The sequence below is a fragment of the Plodia interpunctella genome, chromosome 22 (assembly GCF_027563975.2).
Source record: "Plodia interpunctella isolate USDA-ARS_2022_Savannah chromosome 22, ilPloInte3.2, whole genome shotgun sequence".
Lineage (NCBI taxonomy): Eukaryota > Metazoa > Arthropoda > Insecta > Lepidoptera > Pyralidae > Plodia > Plodia interpunctella.
This window is the reverse complement of record NC_071315.1, coordinates 5,956,497-5,968,798: the sequence shown is the minus strand read 5'-3', so window position 1 is coordinate 5,968,798 and position 12,302 is coordinate 5,956,497. Positions and strand designations below refer to the sequence as shown.

General features: G+C 34.9%; 1 protein-coding gene across 1 annotated transcript; it reads right to left on the bottom strand.

Annotated features, from left to right (window-relative positions):
* Nucleotides 1–259: 259 nt before the first annotated feature.
* On the bottom strand, nucleotides 260–11,994 carry LOC128679608 (zinc finger protein 37-like). The gene is made up of 14 exons (XM_053761977.2): nucleotides 11,734–11,994; nucleotides 11,443–11,574; nucleotides 10,428–10,982; nucleotides 9,598–9,725; nucleotides 8,899–8,973; nucleotides 8,299–8,431; nucleotides 7,513–7,628; nucleotides 6,595–6,649; nucleotides 5,545–5,567; nucleotides 4,912–5,005; nucleotides 3,995–4,117; nucleotides 2,352–2,462; nucleotides 1,522–1,637; nucleotides 260–477 (listed from the first exon to the last, which is right to left on the bottom strand). The coding sequence occupies exons 1-14, from the start codon at nucleotides 11,839–11,841 to the stop codon at nucleotides 294–296; spliced, it is 1,953 nt and encodes a 650-aa protein (XP_053617952.1). The 5' UTR covers nucleotides 11,842–11,994; the 3' UTR covers nucleotides 260–293.
* Nucleotides 11,995–12,302: the final 308 nt, after the last annotated feature.

Below are 12,302 nucleotides of genomic sequence, written 5' to 3'. Positions count from 1 at the left end.
CAGCCGCTATAATATAAATTGTTGAAAACAGTACACAGTAATAATAAGTGTGAAGTTGAGTCACGCCCAAAAACAAAGTCGCTTCACGCTATCGGTCCCTACGAATGCTTAGATCTTTAAAACAGCTAGGTAAGCAACATACTTTGATGATTTTTTCCATATAGATATAGTGTAGATATATACATAATAATATGACATGCATAATATTGCACCCGTGCGAAGCCGGGGCGGGTCGCTAGTTTTGAATAAAAACAAAAAAAAATGGACAAAATCACATTTAATATCACTGAAGTCTACGTGAGTGTCAAATACACATTCTCCTCCAATCTCGAGTCTAATGGCACATTGGGTACGGGTTCGAGTCCCGTCTTAGGGTCCCGTATGGACCCAATTTCCGGTTCCGGCAGGCTGTCTGATTCGTCTGATTTCGAATCGTCCACGGTAGTTTGCGGTTCGTTTTTCTTTTTTCTTCTATTTCTGTAAAAAATTTAAAAAATAGCGGAATATTAAAATCTGATTTTAGCAATATACTTAATTAGTTATTTAGAAAAATGTACACAGGATTACTGGTATCTAACGCATAACCTTCCAAAGGCGCATAAGGACTATAACATGTTATCTAACTAAAACTATATCTTATATCTTAAGTTAATATTATATCATAGATTTGTTTTTTCTTTTTGAGATTCTATTATTTGTACTTATAGGATACTAATGTTCTTAGAACATCACTGTATTAAATTATTATTAGGATGTGATAATTTAGATCATATTTATTGTTAACACGCATGCATTTATAAATCACTACACCATATACATAATCGGCACTGTTTGGTCTATTATATGGTTCACTGTTTTTGTAATACTATTTGTATCTATGACTGTTTGTGCCATAATAAATGAAAAAAAAAAATCTTTTGTTATACGACTTTTGTCTAAACGTAATAAATAATTTAGTTTTAATGTCGTTTCTAAAAAACGTTAAATGTATGTTCGATTCCGCTACATAACGCTACTGTACTGTCTCGTGTTGCTTGGCTATTACACATACATAGAGTTAAGATGTGTACAATCGCAAATTAGATTGAATTTTTTTATATGAAAAAAAAAAAACTACGAATCACGAAAAGTCGTCGAATAAAAGTTACTTGTTTTGATGCACCCAAGTAATCTTTAGGTTTTGCGTTTGATACTAGTAACCCTGTATATGCATGTATAAAATTGTTTTTGTAATACAAATGGCTAACTTGAACGAAGTTTTAATCACAAAAATATTTATTTTCATGTGGCAATAAATTTGAATCTGTTGCAAATTTAGAAACAGTAAAATCTATTCTTTTATTTTGTAAGTAATATACTAAAAAATCACATTTAAATACCAATTAATATACACATGAAATTCTGTGAGAAAGTTTATTATAATACATAAAAAAAATACAACAAAAATACATATTTCGATAAATTTTCGTAAAAGAATAAAACCTCAACTATTAACGTAATGAAAGCTACAATCTAACATACCTCTTTGGATATGGCTGTTTGAGGTGCACCGTTCTATAATGTAACTTCATACTGTTGCTCTGAGTAAATCTTTTGCCGCACACCGAACAGACAAACCTCTTCTCGCCTGTGTGTGTCTGTCAGAATAACAATTAGAAATTATCGCCACTCAGCACACTAGCGTCATCATCTCATATTTTTATTTTCTTTTGAAAACATTTTGACACTTTAATGTCGACTAAAGTTGACTAAATCGAAAACGGGTGGCTTTGGTTCAACTGTGACCACATTGTATTCTAGAAAACTACAAAACTAAAATTATTTACCTAGTGTGTCATACTACTATATATACTTAATCGGTTAAATAATTTTTATTTTTAATTTTCGCTAAGAAATAAAATAAATTAATGAAATTGAGATTCAGAATTGAATAAATACAGCAAAAGCTAAAGGATAAAATATACCTGGGGAAATGATCCATGCTAACATTATAAATGCGAAAGTCTGTCTGTTCCGCTTTCACGGCTAAACCGCTGGACTGATTTTGATTAAATTTGGTATGCATATAGTTGAAGACCCAAATATATTCGGCTCGGTCGAGTTTTGAAAAAGTAGACTTACTTTTTTTTTCAAAAATCGACCCCCATATTACTATAATTGGGGGTCAAAGTTTGTATGAAACTCATGTCTGTTGAGCATTCACATAGAATATATCACATCACACTATGCGGGCGAAGTTGAGTTTCTAATTTAAACGGACAGACAACGAAGTGATCCTATAAGGGTTCCGTTTTTACCTTTTGAGGTAGTTACGAAACCCTAAAAAAAAGTGAAATAAACAAATGTCCCACCACCAGGTGTCGCTTCAGGCTGCAGCTGGCGTGGAAACTCTTGTCGCACAAGCTGCATGGGTGCATCTTCTCGCGGGAATGCATGTTCATGTGAGTTATTATACTGCCCGGCTGTAGGAGAATATAATGGTTTATTTGTAAGAATTTTACATACTTAAATAAATAACAATAAATAAATATATTAGGACAAATCACACAGATTGAGCTAGCCCCAAAGCAAATACAGTTAAATATGGCGCAATATCATTGTGACGTTAGAAAAGGTAGACAGGCCGATATAAGGTACGAAAGGTACCTTATATCGGCTCCGCATTATCGGCGAACAGTTCGCTAAATATGGCGTTTAGACGTACATTGCTTGTTTTTTATTGTGGTAAAAAAAGCTCACATATAAACTACGCAATTCGCGTCGGCATCGGGGTCTTCTTCGTTTCGAGTCGAAATAGCTATCAAATTATATTAATTTACACCGGTACGTGGACACAGCAATTGCCTTGTCATTGGCCTCATACAGGTAGGCTTGCCAACTAAAAAATGGCATTTCCGGGATTTCCCAGCTCGACATCCGGGGCTTTGGTATATTACGAGCGACACAACCAACACATACAAAATGGTAGCAAAAAAAAAAACTATACATTTATTATTTATAAATAATAGCAAAAAATCAATATAAATTTACCTATGTGTAAAGCTCGAACGAATAAACATCGAACGTTCCTCAAGCGAAATATGTATTGCGTAGGTGATTATTAATTAGTAAAAAAAAAACATATAATAATATTAATGATCACTGATTTCCGGGACAAAAGGCGTCCCGCAAGGGGTCATGGCGGGACGGCCCCAAAATTGATCCAGGAGTGGGACGTCCCGGAAAATCCGGGACGTTTGGCAAGCCTCATACAGGTCCCATATGCAGCTGGCTGAATTGATCCGCTCCACAGGGCAGCCTGCGTTACATCAACTCTTGGGAATGCTATATTGCCTATCAAGCGCGAGTGGTCCTATGTTAGGACGGAACCACGTACCCACCGGGAATTGTGAGAAATAACTATAAATTTAAAGATTGACGAGAAAAAGTGCCTGTGAAGGTCTAATTTCTGAATAAATGATTTGAATTTGAATTTGGAATCTAGCGCCGCAGATTTCACAGCGCGCTCGTTGTTTGGATCATATAACTCGTTGTTTGATTATATTGCCTATCAACTGGTCCTATATGTTAAAATAAAATAATTTATTCAGAAATTAGGCCTTCACAGGCACTTTTTCACGTCATATTCTAAATTAAATGATATTTACCAAAGCTACAAACTACTAGCATTTCAGAACGAACACTGTTGAGAACAAATGCCGAAAGAAACTCATTTGAACAGTGTTGGTCCCTATCATGCCAGAAGGGCTTAACATTTTTTAAATGTTTTTAAATAACAATTTTTTTATATATTAGGGCGAAACCACGTAACTCACCGGGAAGTCAGCGCCGCAGATCTCATAGGTGGCGCGCGTTCGTTGTTTTAATCTATGGAAATACTATTTTCGCCTCGTACGACGCTACGGTGTGGTCCACAGTCACACAGAACATCAGTCGTGAAGCTCCATTAAACTCTGTTTCTGTACCTATTTTAGGGCGGAACCACGCAACTCACCGCGAGATTAGCGCCGCAGATCTCACATATAGCTCGTTCGTTGTTAGAGTAGAACGAAGTGCGCGGATGCATCTCCTTGTGGTGGGCCATACACGCCGCCTGTGTCGCGAAGTGTTGCCCGCACTTATAAAAAAAAGTGAATAGACATTAATTAGTTCATCGACAAATTGACATCGCGATCGTAAATAGAATCGATCAATCGATTTTCATTTGCAAGAATATAACTATATAAACATTATCCACATATATTTATATGTGGACAAATCTGACTTTGAGCCCCAAAGCCTCAGAAACTCTGGTGTCAGATTTTATTCAAGTCGCCTAAAGGCATCTGGGGTGACTTTTACGACTAATTACCGTCACCTACTGAACTGAACTGTCCTGCCAGAGTGCAGGTTTCCTCACGATGTTTTCCTTCACCGGAAGCAAGTCGAAACTTGTGTTACGGTGTACGTACTAACTTAACGATATTATATTTTAAATAACGTATACATAGACTAGCCCTGGGGCTTTCGGGCTGTGAATTTCGGGATAAAGAGTACCCTATATGATATTCCAGGTTATATTCTATCCGTGTACCAAATTTCATAACGATCTGTCCAGTAGATTTTGCGGGAAAGACTAACAAGCATACACACACACGCACACACATATATCCTCTAAAACTTTCGCATTTATTATATTAGTAGGATAAAAGCATGACTTATACAGGTTCATTTATTTAATTTAATATTGTAAAGTAATGTAAATATAATTATAATAATGTACACTGCTCAATTTCATATACAATGTAAAAAGTTTTTGAATAAATAAATAAATAAATAAATAAATAAATAAATAAATAAATAAATAAATAAATAAATAAATAAATACATAAATAAATAAATAGATTTCCAAATGATATTGTAGTTACATACCTGATAACACGTTGTGGGCTTGCATCTCATGCGTTTGTACTTCCTGACTCTCTTCCTGGGATGACTGAGAGCCAACAGATCGTCATCAGAATTCCTGTGTATCAATAAAAAAAATAATTAAAAATTTTATAAACCCCCTCCTCCTGGCATCCTCTCAGCAGCTAGAAAAAAACTGACGAAACTAAAATTAAAAAAAATAATAAAAAAAAAAAAACTAGACTTTAGATGATCATGTTGTGTACACAAAATTTGGCCAACTTTACTTGTTCAGCAATGTATAGCGCTGAAGTATAAAAATGCAAAATTGTAATTTGTCTGTATGTGTACGGTGTGACGGTTTCCAAAGGGCCGAACACATGCTAACTAATATTATAGATGCGAAAGTAAATTTGTTACCACTTCACGCTCTATCTACACAAACAATCTTGAAAGTTTGCATACTTGTAGTTTGAAGTATTAAGATGGACATAGGGTACCCTTTATCCCGGATAAAAAACTGTTCCCGTGGGAAATTTACGCGGATGAAGCTGCCGGCAACTGCTTGTATTCCATATTCAGCTAAGAACACAATATAAAAAACACTAGATCAAAATCGCGGACATCGGTTAGAAACTTATTTGAATATATACGTACATTTTTCGTAGTGTATTGGTAATCTGTAACAAAACATATTTATACATGAGTATTAGAAATATTTGTACATTACAAACATACTAAAATGCATGTCCAACAATAAACTCTGATACTACTAGACCGATTTCAATAAAATCTTGCACCAACAGAACACTCATGTTTTGAAGATATAATATAATGTATAACATTTTGATATATTATATAAATGAAATTACGCAACTTACGCGATAGACTGTGTTTTTGTTTAATTTGTTTTAATGTTTTTTTTTCTTTACAAAAAAAAAATAATAGCCTTACTACTTAGTTATTAATTTATTTTTCTAAAGAAAAAAAAATCAATACATTTAACAAAACAGTAGAAAGAAATCCTGTATATTGAATAAATTTATTTATAAATAAAATTAGGCGATAGAGTCACAGCAACAGAGTAAGAATTTGAAAAAACAATCTGTTTGTCTGTGTATCTGTATGTCTGTACATACAGATATACAGACAAACAGATGTCGTTTAAAATAAAATTAGGCGATAGAGTCACAGCAACAGAGTGAGAATTTGAAAAAAACAATCTGTTTGTCTGTATATCTGTATGTCTGTACATACGTACAGACGTACAGACGTCTGTCTGTTTGTACACGATAATTTTCAAAACTACTGGACGGATTTAAATGAAACTTTTTTGTTATATAGCTATTAAGCCTGGGCAACATATAGGGTATAAATTATTTTGAAAGCTGGAACACCTGATGGAGAACAATGATGGTACAGCAAAACTATAGGAAATATTGAAATGACGCCTTAACAAAAGTTATTCAGCCTGATGAGCATTTTCTGTTACGATATCAAAATCGAAGATCTGGAACACCTGAAGAAGAGTCATAATTGTTTTTCAGTTCTGTATGTATAGTTACCGTTACGCTTTGTCGGTACGATTAAATTTCTCTAATAATTTTCACTTCTTACCAAAAATTGTTCGGCCACGCGAACGAAGTCGCAGGCATCAGCTAAGTAATTGAATAGTTTTTGAGTGTACACTCGATTCAATTAACTAACCTTCGCTTTTATCTTCTTCCCCAAGGTTTTTTTCTTAAATTCAGCCGGGTCGTCTCTGAGAATTATAATAATAATAATTTTTAAGTTAAATTTTATTTCTCAAAATTTAAATTAAAAACTATACATAGTTAAGATACTAGAATAGGGAAACATAAAACGCGCCCACATAATTCTCTATTTACACGATGCCAACACGATATGGGAAGAAGAGCCAGCATTCTGACGTTAATATAAATAAATAAATAAATATATATATATATTAAGACAAATCACACAGATTGAGCTAGCCCCAAAGTAAGTTCGAGACTTGTGTTATGGGATACTAACTCAACGATACTATATTTTATAACAAATATATAGATAAACATCCAAGACCCGGGCCAATCAGAAAAAGATCATTTTCCATCATGACCCGACCGGGGATCGAACCAGGGACCTCTCGGTTCAGTGACAAGAACTTTACCACTGCGCCACTGAGGTCGTCACATAACATGCTATGTTTGTATGTTTTGTGGTAGGCCTTACTCAAGTCGCCTAAAGGCATAAAACGCGCTGACGGCTGATAAGCAACAGCATTCTCAAAGTGCGTTGACGTCAGGCAAGTGGACGGTCGGAAAGTCGCAAGTAGATCTTGAAATTTTCTTTTTTGAGGTCACAGCCGAGAATAAAACATGCATCAAATTAGAGAGATATCGCCAGAACAATAAGCAGTACTTTTATACTTAGTTACCTATTTATAAGTTTTATATTTACGTTAAGTACAGGCATAAATAAACAATATATTAAGATATGTCATGCAAAATAATTGCGAAAGCGTGTTTTTTTTTGTCCTTTTTTCACGTCAAAACGGGAGCATTGATTTGAGGTCATTTTTGGCGCGAAGATCTAGCTATAGCTTATTGTAAAACGAAACATTACCCATCAATATGCATGGTGGAATGTAATAGATGTTCCTCGAATGCCTTTCTAGTCTCGAATCGAATATCACAACGTTCGCAGTATGTATTCAGATCTTCGAAGTCATCGGGACTATCCTGTGAACAATATTATTAACTTGTGTGTGAAATGGAGAAAGCAATGGCAAACCATTAATAATGCCAAAACTGTTGTTGTGTGTGTTTAATTCCACGTGATGACCACGACCCTCAGCCATGAGGAATACGACTATGAAGAAGTGAACAATATAATATATATATCCTAACTAATATTATAAATGCCAAAGTATGTTCGTTTGTTTGTTACCTATTCACGCTCTGTCTACTCATCCGATCTTTTTGAAATTTTGCATACATATAGTTTGAGTATGGAGAAGGACCTTTCATCCCGGAAAAATAACTGTAGCCGTGAGAAATTTACGCGGGCGAAGCCGCGGTTAAAAAGTATCACATATTGAAGTGGTGGTTGTGGTCTAGTCGTTAAGACTGCCTTTGGATCGAAAGGTCCCAGGTTCGAATCTTACTCGTGCCACATGAGTTTGTATACCAATCTGACTCATGTATATGTAGTTTTCATAGACCACCACTATGTTCAGTTGAATGAAAATTCTTGAGGAAACCTGCGTACTTATTGATAGTTTAAGTTAATCAATTAATTTAGTTAATTTACTGGGCAGTCGTAAAAATCGTGTCATCAGTCTCTCCGACGACAATAAATACTTTTGTGGCAAAAATGATTAATTTTTTTTCGTTTTTTTTTTTTACTCACAACTTCCTCCAATATATGCTTCCTCTTCTTGTGCTGATGCAACCCGGCTTTGCTCACAAAGGAGACGCCGCACAGTGTACACACAAATTTGCTGCGGTGCGTGCGCAAGTGTGTATAGTACGTTGACATGTGTCTGTTGGTCAAAGTATCAATACTTATATATAAATCAAGTTTCAATCATAAATTTGTGCGTATATTAATTACAAGCTGCCCGGGGCTTCGTTCCCGTGGGAATTTCGGGATAAAAAGTACCCTATGTGTTGTCCCAGGTTATGTTCTACCCGTGTACCGAATTTCATAACAATCTGTCACTAGATTTTGCGTGCGAGAGTAACAAACAAACATACATACATACACACATACATCCTCGCAAACTTTCGCATTTATAATATTAGTAGGGCTAGCTTTCGCCCGCGGATTCGCCCGCGTTAATATCGTGCATCCGTTCATAACTTATTATCGAAAATATCTCGGGTTCTAAGTACGTATCGCGATGAAACCTATACCAGATTTTAAATTAGACCAAATCGCTATATAAATTTGTGAAAACTGCTTCATTTTTGATATCATCAAATCATAAATATAATTGTTTATACTCACTTGAATTCTTCATCACAGAACACACATTTCCTCAATATTCCACTGTGATATTCATCATGTAATAATGCTGTCTGTCTGTAAGAATTTAAAAAAAGTTACGACTTCGTGAACGCGTGCCATGCTTAAGATTATAAGGGTTGGCGAAATAATCGCAGTGCGTTCGGGAACGTATGAGGCGGCTTGTGTGGCTTACTTTTACCTTGTCAGTATAAACATCACAGTGATTGACTTACATTATATGGGATTCTGGAGACATAGGGAAAATAACGAAAAGTGGAATATGATAATTAGTATATTTTGTAGTGTTGTATGAAATACAGCCTGATGACAGACGAATGTTGTGGCGACATCTATCATTGTCAAGTCTATTCCGCAGACCAGTCATTAAAATAATAAATAAATTATATTAGGGCAAATCACACAGATTGAGCTAGCCCCAAAGTTAAGTTCGAGACTTGTGTTATGGGACACTAACTCAACGATACTATATTTTGTTACAATCAGAAAAAGATCGTTTTCCATCATGACCCGACCGGGGATCGAACCCGGGACCTCTCAGTCCAGAGGCAGGTACTTTACCACTGCGCCACTTAGGTCGTCAAGATTTAAAATGGAATACAAATTGAATGAAGTTTGTGTCTGCCCCTTGCCCCGACGGGAATAAAAGAATATGAAAATTACACTGTAACAGGTACTCACTCCAAGTTACAGACAAGGTCGCACCGGAGACATTGAAACTTTATGAAGTGCGTGCGCATGTGTGATCCCAAGTAGCATTTTTGTCTGAAGCGCATTTTGCAGAAGCGGCACTCCATACGCCCGATTGACTGTCCGAACAAATTAGATTATTGAGACGTAACGTACGTAACGTACGTTTAATACTAGTTGTTCACTGCGAACCTCACGAACACAATATTTTTGCACAATTTTTCACAAAATTGTGAAAATTTCAAAAACGACTGAACAGATTTTGATGCCTGCAGAACTTAAAATTTCTATTGGCATATCCTACATACCTTTTAAATTTCATCAAAATCGGACCAACGGTTCGAATGTTATCGCGTTACAAACAAACAAACAAACAAACAAACAAACAAACAAACAAACAAACAAACAAACAAACAAACAAACATACATACATACAAAGAATGTATTTTTGCCCCAAGTAGGATGTTAGACTTCACTTGCTCGGTCAATTATAGTATTAAGAGGCTCGTCGGCTTCGATCGGATAAAACCGTAACAAATTAGATACCATAATTTATAAAAAAAAAACCTGTCAAGTGAGAGTTGAACTTGCTTGAAGAAGTTTTTTTAGGCACATAGTTTGGTCCAGTAGAATCGAAGCAAATTAGATGTGACAATGACAGATAGAGACACAGTGATCATTGAGGGTTCCGTTTTTTTCTTGGCTTTGGGTGACAGACAGACAAGGCTTCAGTGCACTTTGTGTGACTATGTCAGCCTCATGGGGGATCTAAGTAAATGTTTCCAATTAAGTTTCTAAATAAATAAGTAACATGTTTTTACCTCACTGTGCTTAATTTGATGATGTCTCTTTAACATTTCGTTCTTAGAAAATCCCTTGAAACACAGCATACACTGATACGGAGCTTTCAGAAACTTGGGATTCTTTGCCCGTGCACGAAATTCATTCACCGCTTCTTCTTCACTCAAATTAATTCTCTTCCAATGTTCCACACTCAATTTCTTAATCTTCAAATCACCTTCAAACTTATATTCAGCCTCATCTACATCAAGTTTTTCAGATTTTATGCTTATTAATTGTATGTCATTATGTATATTGTCATTTGAAAGTTCTTCAAGTTCATCAGTTTTGGTTTCTTTATTTAAAAAATTGGAACAAATGGCATTGTTTAATTCAGTTTCATCATTGATTAATTCCACATCATCATTATTGAATTCAATGTCATTGGTGTCAATTTCTTCATCACTGCTCATCGCCGAGTCCAGGATAGAGAATGTTTTGACTCTCCGTGAATGTGAAGGGACCATTATGATGCCTAAGCTTGAGTCTAAATTTTGACTTTGTTTGTCAATATCGTATATTGCTTGATAGGTTATCTGTGAAAATAACATTTACAGAACAACAAGAATAAATGAGAGTGCATAGCAATAAAGCAAATTTTACAGAATGCTATGTGCACAAACAGAACCCGCATTTGTTTGGATAGGTAGATCATCTTATCACATTAAAACAAAGGCAGTTTTGTGACAAACATGGTAATGGTATAAATGCCCTACCTACCTAATGGTAGCTTTAAAGAACTATCAATGTCTATAAGTAACTAACCAGGTACACTATGTTTCTTCTTAAAGGTCCTAACATGTAAATAATCTTCACAGATTTATTGTTGAATTATTTCAAACTTATAAATTCTGAAGTAACACAATGATAGATTGACAAAAAAGTAAAGTTCCTAGTAAATCTATTTTCTATTGCTGTAAAATCATAAACAGTCACAGTAAAATTGTTTACACAATAAGACTTGTAACAAAAAATGGAGTTTAATTAAACCCTTACCGGTCCTTTCCATAGCATCTCTTGTAGCACTCTCAGCCCAGTGTGACATTTCTCCTTGAATTTATGGAACTTGTGCAGTAAAGTGGCGCATTCGTAGCAGAAATAATTAGGGAATACATCAACCTCATTGATCTGTAATAATATAGGTAGTATTTTAGATATTTGTTGATAGAGAATATAAATACATGCATGTAGTCGTTAGATAATACGAGGAATAGAGAAGGCCGATAGACAACTTGTGACCCTGGCAAAGGTATCTGTATATTTAAAAAAAAACGAAAAGAAACTCACTTTTGCTGCCATAACTTCTTCATAAAAATGCTTGAGTTGATGTAGATCATACTTGTAGATTTTACACTCCGTTCGCAAACAAATCCTACATATTCGAAGATCAGACATGTTTTAGCTTTTTGTTAAATATTACACAATACATATTTTATACAGTAATTAATATAAATAATTAGGTATACAAAATGATCAATCTGCGAGCGTCTTCGTTCATTAATACTAGTAGTTATTTTATTTATCCTGTTTTGACAGTGACAGTTGAAAGAACGTCAAACAAACTTCAAGCTAACAGCAATAAATAAAAACGATCCGAACGACGGTCAAACGAAAGACCGAAGTCTATACGTCAAATACAAAAAAAATTAACTACCTACCGTAAAATCGGGTCAATCGGTATGAAATCCAACTTCAGGCAAAAAAAAATGAATGTTGTACTTACTATATTTATAATATCGTAGGTAACATTTGCAAAGATGTTCCGGCTGATATAAAATTTACTGAAAAAAGTGTAAATATCATACAATTTCTTATAGATTTTAAGCAAAATATTTGTCGTTAAGCAAAATGTTTGA